The 12,498-nt window shown below is 45.6% G+C and overlaps 1 protein-coding gene across 1 annotated transcript in view; it reads left to right on the forward strand.

Annotated features, from left to right (window-relative positions):
- Window positions 1-11,568, forward strand: part of LOC119394371 (nephrin-like) — a 48,256-nt gene extending 36,688 nt beyond the window's left edge. Inside the window, 4 exon segments of the mRNA XM_037661673.2 lie at window positions 1,173-1,315; window positions 3,142-3,253; window positions 7,579-7,712; window positions 9,221-11,568. Coding sequence (XP_037517601.1) covers window positions 1,173-1,315; window positions 3,142-3,253; window positions 7,579-7,712; window positions 9,221-9,568 — 737 coding nt within the window. The 3' untranslated portion in view covers window positions 9,569-11,568.
- Window positions 11,569-12,498: the final 930 nt, after the last annotated feature.

The raw sequence follows: 12,498 nt of genomic DNA on the forward strand, positions 1-12,498 counted from the left end.
CAGTTTACAGCCCCGACCGCCAGGGGCATGCCCAGCACACGCCGTGCAATGGCTGCAGCCGCCGCGTTTGTACGTAAATTTTATTTTAAGGGCTGGTTATTGCTGTAACACAGTATTGCTTAAGAAACATTGCCTGAAATAACAAATACCTGTTGTGCTACTTAAGTACCCATCGCCATTACAATCATTTCCAAAGTGCACTTCCCTTTCTCGTGTAGCAGCGCACTGCCAAAAGTGCCATTCTGGGGGCGTAAGTACACTCGCTCAAAATGACACTAAACTTGCCAGTGTGACCGGGGTATAAGACCAGTTCTCGGCGACGTATTTGGGAATGTAGTCTCCTACTAAGTGTTTGCCCGAATGATTGAAGCGTTGCATTAGGGACTCTGGTTAGCGAATGTCTTTTGAACTGCTTCTCCTTTTCCAGTTCTGCACACTCGTGAACCATAATGCTCTGTGCCACTAATTTCCTCTGTTGCAAGCACGCACGCGCTACTCAAAACATTGTCCATTTCTCATTTCTCGGAATGTATTAACATTACAACACATAACTCAGACATGGCTAATGACTCGCATTTCGCCACCGAGCAGACTTGCCTGAGGTTATGAAATCGGCGTTGTCAATCTCTTGCATTGCTCTATGGCCGCTGCTCTATCACGTATTCATCGCACGTCTAGTCGGATGAACAGCGTGTCATATTACGGCGTAATTGTTAGCATTGCTGTGCAAAACACAACATGGCACACATGCTGAGTGTACCTCATGTCTGTTTGTTCTTCATTGTCCATTTCACAGTTTTTGTCACGTTTAACGGGGCCAGCAAGCAACAAAGCTAGCCTTTGGTTAGTTACTAGATTACAGATTTTTATAGCAACTCCCGAATACTTTACGTGTAGTCATCATCAGTATCATACTTTTTAACATGAGGCGGTAGTCTTATAGGTCATATATAACGTGTCTGTTATCTGTAACTAAGGTTTTTCTACATACACTTCTCATAAAGCAGGCCGGCTATTTGCTTTTTGCCGGTTGGCGGTTCGCTGTTGGCGACAACAGCAACGATGATCATATGACTGCACGTGACCAAAAGTTGCTTCTGCAACGTTCACCCAGCCCTGCTTGACAATGTGTTCCCTTCTTTTTTTTCTATTTTTGCTTCTCTGCTGCCAAGAAGAGAGCGACCAGTCGAGCAAGACGGCCACGATCGAGATGTACGCGCCGAGCAGCTACAACGAGACCATGAACGGCGAGACGGTCAGTTCCACGTCCGAGAAGAGCGAGGCTTACTCCAATGAGCACAGCGCTGAATACTCGGTGAGTACGCACACTGTGTGTCTACACTGCACCACGGTCGTGCGGCCTTTACATCAGCGTACGTTCTACAGCTCGAAATGAGCACGCTCCCTGACCGTAATTATCTTGAAGTGCGCGAAGTTTCATGCCGGACAATCAGGCAGCTCCGTTAACGGATGCAAGGTTGAGCGAGTCCATACAGTCTAAAAAAACAAATAAATAAATAAAAAAGAGCGAGTAAAAAGGGTATCTTTTTGTCTCACAACAATAATCGCCGTGTTTCTCGTGTGCCCGATATTTCGAGGTCGCGAGCGGTATGCGCGTTATCAGCGTGACATAGCTTTCTTGACAGGGAATCGGCGAGCGCTGAGTTTTCACGAAAGTAAACGAAAGCAAGCCAGATGACCGATTATTGTTAGACACCTTTTTTTTTTTTACGCTGTATTTTCTTCGGAGTGTGCGGTAATATAATTAAAATTTTCAGCGCGTGGACACGCGGTCCTGCTTTTATGCTATCACACACGGGCAAGGACAAAAATTTGTCAAAAATTGCGCAAGCCGTCAGCTGAATCTATAATGAAAGAACATCGTACATATGTGATTGTAAAAACAGTGAGCAAAGATACTCCACGTGGCCAAAACAATCACTTTTCACACAGATAAATATTATAGAAAAGCAAAAAGCAAACAGAAAAGAAAGACAAAGCGAGAAAGCAGACTACGTGGGATGAACGCACGTGCCAAGTAGGTAGCCATATTCTTTGTTCTGCGTTGTAACCGACGCGTGACAGACGCAAGCTTCTTCCATTCTGATATCTTTTTGAACACGTGGAATATCCTTGCTGAGTGGTTTTGTAATCGCACATACATACGGTGCTCTTTTAATAAAGAGTCAGTTAAAAGTAAGCGCTCGTCCGGTCGCTGTCTTCTCTTTGTCTGCGTCCCTTCGCGACAAGACTTCAATTAGGCCTGCGGGAACGACCGGCGTAGAGCGATAAGAAACCACCTCATAGAAGGGGGTGGGCAATTACTCAAAACTTGGAACACGAATCGAATGGTCTTTGCTAATGAAGTCTTATTCAATTGTAGACTTCACTACCCGACGTTATCGAATGTTTTCTGTTCATTGAAATAAGGTGCAACAATATTTGAAGAGTTTCGAGGGAGATGCACAGATCGATGCAGACACCGCAAGTGCGCTCCCAATAAGGTTTGGTCCTTCAACACCTCTGCTTTCATAGTGCCCAACCAAAGCCGAAGTGAATTAATAACTTGCGGAGGTGCACGATGCAGGCGACGATTCTATACCTGGGAGTTGGAGCTTGTGAAACTGTTGATCCATCTCCACGAAGCAGAGTTCTTCAATCGTACGAGTTTCGAATACTGCGTGTCTCGAGAGTCCAAACACAGCACTGGTGAAAATATCGAAGCCTGCCGATTTTGGCGTCACCGGACGGCGGAGAAGCGAACTAAAAAGTTGCACTTTCTGGTGTTGCGTTTTGCACAGCACTACAGGCTTGATAAAGCGAGCAACGTGTCTACATTTGCGCGTAAATTTTTGCCTGTGCTATTGCGGCCACATAAATCTTCAACATTTCTGGAACGTGCAGCGATGCGGTGTGTTTTCTGTCGTTGCTCTCAGGTGGCGAGTCGGTTCGTTAACCTCCGCAGCTTGGGGGTTTTCGCAACTGATATGATTGAAGAACTATGGCAAGATACAACAGCAAAAACCAAATGAAGCGTTAGTGTAAGGAAGTTCTATGACTGTGCCTGTGTGACGTGTCAAGCCGGTAGCTGAGTGATTAGCGAATGCAACTACTTGTTCTTTTCATTTTGTCCTGACCCAGGAGGAATCGAGCAAACCCGCCGCGGCGACGTACTTGATCGATCAGGCGAGCGACAGCTACGTTCCTGACGGGTCGCTGCACTACGCCCCCTACAACCGATATGGCGACGAAGGTAAGATGTGTTCTAAGATCTTTGCTCAACACACGAGCTGGAAGTTCTATATGCAACGCCACTCTCACGTGTTATCATAGCCGTGTTATCATAATACTTATTTTTACTCTCTGCCTCATTCTTAAGTGTATTGCTAACAAGACTCATTTTCGTTTAGAGATATGTAAAAAGCAACTTTAAAAGAAGAAAGATAAAAAAGCGGCAAAAAGTCACGGTAGTCAAACTATACATCCGAAGTTTTTGCCTACACATAAAGCGTTTGTCAATGGCGACGCCTCAGGGTGCTTAGCTATACCCTGTTGCATTTTGCCGCATGACTGAATTCTCGTGTCTTCAGAAAAATACTTTTCACAATACTGAAGTATGCGAGGCATTCAATGAAAATTTTGTCACAAGTGACCCCCGAAACATATCGATACCGTACTTAAACGAAGCAGCTTAGATTACAATCACAAGACCACTTGTAGGAAAATTACGGTACGGGATGTTGACCTCTGCGTTTTTCAAAGAATCTTACATTTCCTTATCACATCTTAGCGTTGGCATCATACTTACACATGTTAGTAAATGAAAAGCAGTACTTTAACGCTTATCGTGTGTTCTATCTAGTTTTAGTGTGAGTAATCGTATAAATAGTTACAGTTCCGTCATTTCTTCACGCCTTTACGAGCGCACTGATATCAACCAAGAGATCAAGAAGTAGGTTCCCAATAATTTTTTTTCCTTGAGCTAGCAGCGATAAATCCTGCCGTAGTGGCTTTGTAAGTATGGCCTTCTAGTCCTTAACAGAACGTCGTAGATTGTTTCCCCCTTGAAGTAGTCTTCATTTTCAAAAGATCGAAACGTGAAAATAACTGTTCGCAAAGACGCGCGTAAAAGATCACGACGTTTTTAGAATGGGTAAGGCGCCTTTATAAAATCTGTATTCTCCATCATTTCGAACCTGAAGTGTTTCCTCGAGGTGTTCCAATCAATCAATCAATCAATCAATCAATCAATCAATCAATCAATCAATCAATCAATCAATCAATCAATCAATCAATCAATCAATCAATCAATCAATCAATCAATCAATCAAGCTGTCCATCAATCAATCAATCAATCAATCAATCAATCAATCAATCAATCAATCAAGCTGTCCATCAATCAATCAATCAATCAATCAATCAATCAAGCTGTCCATCAATCTAAAAAAAATAAAAACTATGGAGCAATGGGCACTTTTGAGACATCTAGAGGCAAATGCAGTGATCGCAAAAGTGGATTGTCTTTAGCTGCATTCTTAATGAGAACTAACAGACAATAATGCCAAGGAAAGTATAGGGGATGTTACTTGTAGTAATTAGGATATTCGTGGAGTGTAGCGGGGAATACCCGCTGAAAGTAGTTTTATAAATAAAAAAGCAGTTTTGAGACCGTTTAGCTGTTACAAACTTCATATCTTATACTGCGTCCGGTTCGGAATCAAAGGAACAAAGAAGCATAGGATATTAACTCATAAGCTGTGCCGCAACCGTGCCGCATCCTTACGCGCCCTTGCTTCGCGCTGCCGCATCGCTTCCTACACTGCTGCGTGCAGGCATAGCTGTGCACAAATGGAACCATCGTTCCCCGTTTCTCGGACAGCCAGTGCTAAAAAAAAAGAAAAAAGAAAAAAGAAGATAAGGGAAACAAAGAAAGGAAGAAAAAATAAAGACAACGTGCAAATTGAAGGCAGAGAACATCTCTTTCCCGAGAAGCTAATGCCCCCTCCTTTGTACACCACTTTGCACCCTTTTAAGCGGCATGGAACATTTCACGCTTCCTTTCCTTATGAAGTTTCCGGATTTCTTCGTTTAGTGTCCACCTTTCTTAAGCTGGAAAATTTTTTCATATTTTTCTCATCGTCCATTTTATGCCCCCTTACCCACCTCATTTGTCTGCACCATTTACGCGATGAAATGTGGCTGTAACGAGAAGTGTCAGCGATCTTCACCGCGCGATCTCATCATGACCGCTGGCGAAAAAAAAAAGAACCCCACAAAATAAGGAAGAATAGGAGAAGAGTAACACGGATAAAGTTGCGAGGCTTAGGACATAAACGGTGCTATAGTTCGCGTTCTTCTTGCGTGCTCGCCTCTTCGGTTTCCTCACCACGTACGCATAATGCGCCTTCATCTGCATATTTTCTAGCCTTCGTCGGCGCCGCAGTTCCTTCCGTCCAGTTTTTTTTTATCTTTTCACCGGTGATTAAGCGACCCAGTGGGAACAAGCCTAACGAGAAGATCGCTCTGGAGGAAAAGAATCCAAACTGGGAATTAGAAACGAAGTACATCGGGGGCGAGAAAGAAAAAATAAAGAAGACAGAAGCGATAGAAAGACCGAGGTTTTGCTGTTTGCACGCTCTCGCGATTAGGTTTGTTTCTGCCTGTCGCGGATACTTTGTACTACAGGACAAGAATACTAATTTGGTGCTCTAACGCAAACTCCCAGGTGACTCGACTCTCGGTGCATGCAGCACTGTACCTTCGAATTACGAAGAAAAAATAAAGAATGCGTCTGCATTCACCCGATGTGCGAGTTGGGTGACAGCCAATAATTAGGGCACGCGGCTGACTGCGGCCGTTTTCAATTTGTTTCTTTTTAAGCGACAACCCTTGTTGCGGCGTTCTGAGCTCGCTTCATAGTTATCCGTGAGTTTAGCTGCATTTCCTTGAAATATTGAGGGTTATTCATTATCTTTCGAAGGAACAGCGCGGACTTGAAACGAAGACAAAAAGAAGAGGAAACAGACAAGAGGAGCGCTGACAATGAACTGAAATTTCGTTGAATAAACAACATATAAGCAAAGAACCTTCTAGGAAGTACTCATGCGCATACATGAACACGTGTCCAGAACAACAGATACATTTGATGTTTTTTTTTACATCCTATGAGCTGTCGAGATACATTATCTCTTCTTCAAGGAGGTATACAGAGGCTTGGCGATGAAATATTCTCCCAACTTGTTACTATTTGCCGGGAAGTTTTACCGGGAAGTAATCGAAGCCTCGATTAATTCCCGGTAAAACTGATTTTCGTTCTTATAAACAATGCTTACGTCATTGGAAAGGGGCACACGGAGAAAAGGAAACACAGAAAAAACAAGCAAGGACGGTATTAATTAGTTGCGCGACTCAAAACGCGCCTTTAAAATGGCCTAGTAACAGTAGTTCCTAACGGTATCGAAACTTTCCCGACGGACTTCGTTTTCGGTTTGCCGTGTTTGCAGCATAGTTGCATTTTTTGAAAGAAAGTAGCTTGGAAGATTCCCTTGCAGGAATTCCGGTAAAGGAATTCGTGCAAGAAATTCCTGTGCAGGAATTCTTGGCGAATTTGTCGCACGTGGCACAAATAACGTCTATGACTGTATTTGTATGGCGTATTTGTGGCTTTGTAGCTGTTCACGTCTATTGTAGAGTAGCCTACATTTCCGGGCAGAGTCATGACGTGCTAAAAGTGAACAACAATGTTAAGGGTTTGGGATACCATAAGGACGGTGGTATTCTTATGCTCCCCATAATGACGGGCACCGGGCAAATTTTGGTCAACCGGAGTCTTCTTACATTGCATTTCAACCGAAGTGCGCAAGCTTTTAATGCGAGAACGCGATTTGGCTCATTTTACGACCTTAATTTCATCAGAAAGTCGGGGCACGAAAATGGCGCACAAATTACTTGCAGTAAAGAACACAGGAAACTAGACGAAGAAGAATGACATGTACGCGCACATTTTATTTCTGTAAAATCTCTGTTCAAGGAGGAGATCCCCAGAACGGCGTTTGTGGACTATTTTCGACAAAGTGAACACACGTGCACTTGCGTTAGCTCGCGTGCACACCAACGAGTGTCAGAACAAACAATTCCGTAATGCTGACCTTGTAAGCCTATGCAGAAGAAGGGAACCGAGGCATCATTTGGGCTAGCCTGCGCTACGGCTTCCTCCATCTTCTCTTTGGGCTAGCCTTTCACTTGAGATGAGATTATTGTGTAGCTAAGCTCTTTGGCATTCTCCTTTCATTCATGTCTGTCCATCTCGCTTCAAAGCCGTTGAATGAGCATTAACGAAAGTAAAGAAAAGCAGAAAAAGAAACCCAGTACGTCCTATCTAGTACGACATACAACCGTTATTTTTGACGCACGATGCCACCACAGCGCGCACGTTCGAATTTACATTTGTTCACGTGAGAGGGTGATGCATGGCTACGCCTTGATTTCACGCTCGTGTCGTGCTCATATCCTGCCCAGCTCGCCCAACACCCTCCGCTGGAGAGCGTGCTCAGTGTTGTCTTTCCTTCTCTCTCGCAGCAGTTCCGGCTGCCGGCAACGGCAGCATCGATCGGCGGATGTTGCCCAACAGGCGAGTCCACTACGAAGGAGAAGACGAGTACTACAGCGACGCGCTGCGGCGAAACGCTTACAACCAGAAACTGGGAGACAAGGTGCGTACGCACGTACTGTGACGCTAAGGAAGTTTAACGCACGACTTTCCAGAGTGGAAGCTCCCGCATCTTCTCAACGGAGGCGTTGAAATCGCCCCCTTTAGTCTAGGTGAAGCCAGTCAATACGTCGTCGTTTAAACACAGCCGTGCTTGCTCGAGTACAGCACAAGTGCAGTTGCTTTGTTAATTTAAATGTTAAACTAATTACCAAGACAAAGCTGGTTCTTTCTGCCAGGAGTATTACCTTCGGCTGAATAGTGATGTCATTACACCACTCCAAAATGTTGTGAAGACGCCCAGGCCGTATATTTCGCGTTCCTTAAACCAGTTAACACCTATAGCGCACAAGGGGGACAGGACACAGAGGTACGAATCGGTCACGAGGAGACACATGCCAAGGCTCACCGTCTTTCAACTTACACCAGTAACGTAAAAATATGGAAAACGGGCGAATAGTCTCATCCGTGGTGGAGTGCCTCATCTTTATAAAACACATACAGTGTGTTCCTTAGCCAAACAACCTATGGCCCGACTACGACTAGAACTACCGGCTCCCACAGAGCTTTGCAGGGCACTGACCATAGTGACGCCAGTTTTTTTATGCTTTTTGTTACTGTCCATAACATCATGTACAGACATTGGGGAAAATACTGCGGAAATGGCGAGCGTGTGTTCTGTAACAAAGCAACTCCCTGATGTCTGGACATGACAAGGCGCATGCGCGTTCGCTTATGCTGATATACAGTGCCCACGGATCGAAACGCAACACCGAAACTTCAAGTACAACAACTGGTATGCGCAATTGCTCGAGATAACTGCGTCATGTCGCTACGAATCTGGGCCCGTATTCGCAAAAACGTATTACGCTAAGAATTTTCGTAAGGGAATGTGTCAGCGAATCACGATGCGGCACACATCATTAGTGAAGCCGGCTGATTATTGTGAAAACGCCCTCACGAAACGGAAGTTTTGTAAATTCTCCCCCTGGGGGGCAACTAAATGTGACGTATTTGCTCTCATGTAAGTGTACGAGTCACTATTAAGCCGATGGAACGTGAAGTGTACGAAAGCACGCGCATTGCTTAGTCCTGAAATGTCGCGTTTCAATCTGTGGGCACCCTATCTGCAAGTGCATCCACTAGCCGTCTCCATGCTGTCAGAATCTTTATCAGTGCAACGCGGTACGCTAGAAGAGCCATGTACGTTTCAAGCGTCGTTGTGTCTGTGTGGGCCGTTACCTCGGTGGCCAATACAAATGCCACTCTTTCAGCATGCTGCTCCTTATTCATCTTTGTGTTCACCCTTTTCTGTCACTCTGCCACGGGCAATCGCAAACTACCTAAAACCGACATTGTGCCTAACTGCATATGATTTTCTCAAGAACATGTATTACGAGTGTGAGAAGTGTGGTTACTATTCATGTCTTATGCGTACATAAGTCTACGAGTATGAGTAGTGTGGTTACTGTGCATAAGTCTTATACATAAGCCTATGTCCTTCCCGTCCAGGTTGGCTACGGCAAGGTACCGGGCGTAGGTGCAAGCCAGCCTCCTCCTCCGCCCGGCCGCACCTCGGCAAGTGGCGTGGACGCAATCTACAACATCAAGGCGGACCAGCAGCGATACGTTCCCTACCCAGTTCCCGGCGGCGCTCAGGGTTCCGGCCCTGGAGGCCCATCCGTCCACCACCACCCGGGAGGCGACGTGGCCGCCGCAGCAGGACAGACCATCCTGACGACGTTCAGCCCGTCGGGCAACGTGCCCGTCTCGCCCGTGCTGGCCTCCATGCACAGCTACGGCCCGCCGCTCATGGATGGCGCCGCAGCACATGACGAGATGGACGGTCATCTTGTCTGACGATCCACCGCCGTCTAGCGTGGCCACCGATGACGCTAGCTTCGCAGAACACCTCTTATCAACCGCTCACCGACGTCAGAGCGGCGACTGCGTTCGAACGGGTTACGTTGTCGCTTTTCCGATATCCATGCCACTGCTTCACGCGAGGGCGGCAGTCGGGCCGACGCTACACGGTGTGCGAGAACAGCCATTGTTGCGCGTGGGATGTGCAAGAAAACGAATGCGAGAACTGCGTCGGAGTCACAACACCGAGTACGCCGTGCATTCGAAACTCCGCGAGTCACCTTGGTTACGACCGCTTGCCGCTCAGCAGCCGGACTGCAGGGAAAATGAACGTTTTGCGTCACGTCGTCGACGACTGACATCACGTCGGCTCACTCCACGCCATATGCCGCTGGTTGGCGGCAGGCCCATAGTTTCTACAATAGTGACTGCATCACTCTCGCCATTGCCAGTGAAAGAGGCCGGGGAAAGACCAGACGATCCTTCTTTCCCAAAGTCATTTCTCGCGAAAGTCGGGTTTCAGTGACCCCCCGAGCGGTGCGCTGTCTTCAGGGATGCTACAGAGCTTGTTGACAAGTCTACGTGAATGTGAGAGAGTGTTGCGCGTTAATTACTGTCTTCACACGTGTTTTATTCTTGCTTTCTTGATTCTTTCGCAATGTCAATGACGGCGTGTGAGTGTATGAGTTCATGTGCCTGTGAATTTTTCGTTTTCGAACATCTGGTGACTGTGCCGTCGTGTTCGCGGCAACTCTTTGTTGTGCTCAAGTCGTGCATCTAGGAAAGCGTCGTCTACGAGTCCGTCACCAACGGAGTGGCTTTGTACAGACGAACTATAGACGACTTTCCATCGTGCCTTATTGCAATCTAGTAAATTTCAGTGCGGAACTAGCTTGATTTTGAACGCCGCCCCGTTCACATCCACATTTTGTAGTGTGCTCGTCTCCGGCCGACTACTGGACGCTGTGTGTGATGTGTCATTGCGCTCTTGGACTAAACATGTTTTTTTTTGCTTTTTCTTTTTGCCGTCTTTGAGTAAGAGCTAGCATTAAGCTCTTGCGCGGCGGATATTTATAGTAATTATGAATACGACGCAAATGTGTTGTGTTTTGGTTTTGTACAATTTCAGTTGCCAATGTGTCCCAAGAAAGGATGACATCGTTAAGTTTCACTTGTTCTCTATGAAAACTTTGCCTATGGTTTGATGTATTTAATGAGATTTTTTTTTTTGCATTGCGTGCACAGGCTTACTCGACTTTTCTTTCAAACACGTGACAGTGTGAATTGTGTACATAACTCAGTGCAAGCATGCCATGGAGCTGTCACTCTATTCACCTCATAGCCACAAAGTAACCGCATTTTCTCATCACGTCTAGTCACAGCCAATGGCCAAAGAAACTGCTGTTGCTCTCACGCCAGACTGAAACTTTCTTACCAATACCAGGTCCCGTGTTAAGAAAGATAAGTGCCGTTGTCACAATTAAGGTACTTTAAGCGCTCTCAAATTCCTAAAGGTACTGAAACGGTCACAAGCAAATGAAAAGTTGCTGACAGATAATTTGCTAGGGCTGCTGAACATAATGGATTCTTCAGTGTATTTAGTTCATTAACTTCTATCCTCGATGCAGTTTGAAACGAATCTGCATCGTTGTTGGCCTAGTTCTGCCCGTACTATAACTCAACTCTAATTCATTATGATGACTTCATGCAGCTCTGAGCGACCAGCATGGCAGACATTGTAAAGCCTAGTCTTGCTGACTATCACCAAAGGACCAACATGCCAACGTGCTTGCGATTCCCTTTTCGCACTAGCGAGCTGTCATGAACTTGTGAGCATAATTTCTTTTGTACGTGTTTTGTTGTGTTTAAAGGGTGCGAAAAATGGTGGCCAGTTTCGGTCAGCGAAGAGAAGCACCACCTGTCCGCTTTCACCCTCTGACTGCTGACACGCTTCAAAAATGTACAGCAATACACATGAATAAATGGTTTGTCCTTAACATAGTGCGTACTGTGTTGTTCGGAGCGATGCCAAAACTACGAGAGTACTATTTTAGTTTGGAATAATGCGGTAGTAAACTTAATTTTAGGAATGGTGGCCCATTTCATGCAGATACTACAACCACGGTTTACGAAATGTGTTCCTCATGAGCCGCCATCCACAGCCTTCAGTATGATGAATGTTCACTTCACTGAGAATATTTCAGTGGCCTTTCTGTTAGGGCACGCTTAAAGAACGTGGCGGACGTTCATTGCCCGACGTAACAACGGAACACTACCAGCATACTGGAGTGTCGTCGTATGATTGAGTGTGATTGACTCCAGGTACAAGCGACGGCTGACCTAAGGGCCACATCGGCCTGAAGTATAAATTAAAAGAAGCGTCTTCATTTCTAAACGAATTAGTATCATTATAATTTGATATGCATACACAAATGCATAAGGACGCACAAAAATGAGTGAGAGAGCAGGCTGACAACTGCCGCCTAGAGGCGCACGATGCCTGCCTACTCTTTCGGGATGAATGAAGAGATAGAGGACATAAACATACGAGGAGAGAAAGAGGGAAGAAGATAGGGAAAAAAAAATGACTATGACTTGGACAAAAAACACGAAAAAAATGGCGAAGCTTGCACTAAGTCGCGCAAGGCTTGAAACAGCGCAGCTGAATGATTCTGAAGTCTAATGTGGTTGCTTCTAGGTTGTTTCTAGGCTCTAGGTAGGCGATGCTAGGCTGTTTCTAGGTCTTTTTCTAGGTTATACTTGGCTTTAGTTTGGTGATGCTCGGTTGTTTCTAGGTTGATTACATTTTATTGCTTGGCTTAGCTAAGTGATTCTAGGTTGTTTCTAGGTTGCTTATCAGAGCAGACAAGTTCAAGTGAAACCACAGACAGACACAGACACGGAATGGATGTCCGAACTCCAGAGAC

This window comes from Rhipicephalus sanguineus, chromosome 5 (genome assembly GCF_013339695.2).
Source record: "Rhipicephalus sanguineus isolate Rsan-2018 chromosome 5, BIME_Rsan_1.4, whole genome shotgun sequence".
Classification (NCBI taxonomy): Eukaryota; Metazoa; Arthropoda; class Arachnida; order Ixodida; family Ixodidae; genus Rhipicephalus; species Rhipicephalus sanguineus.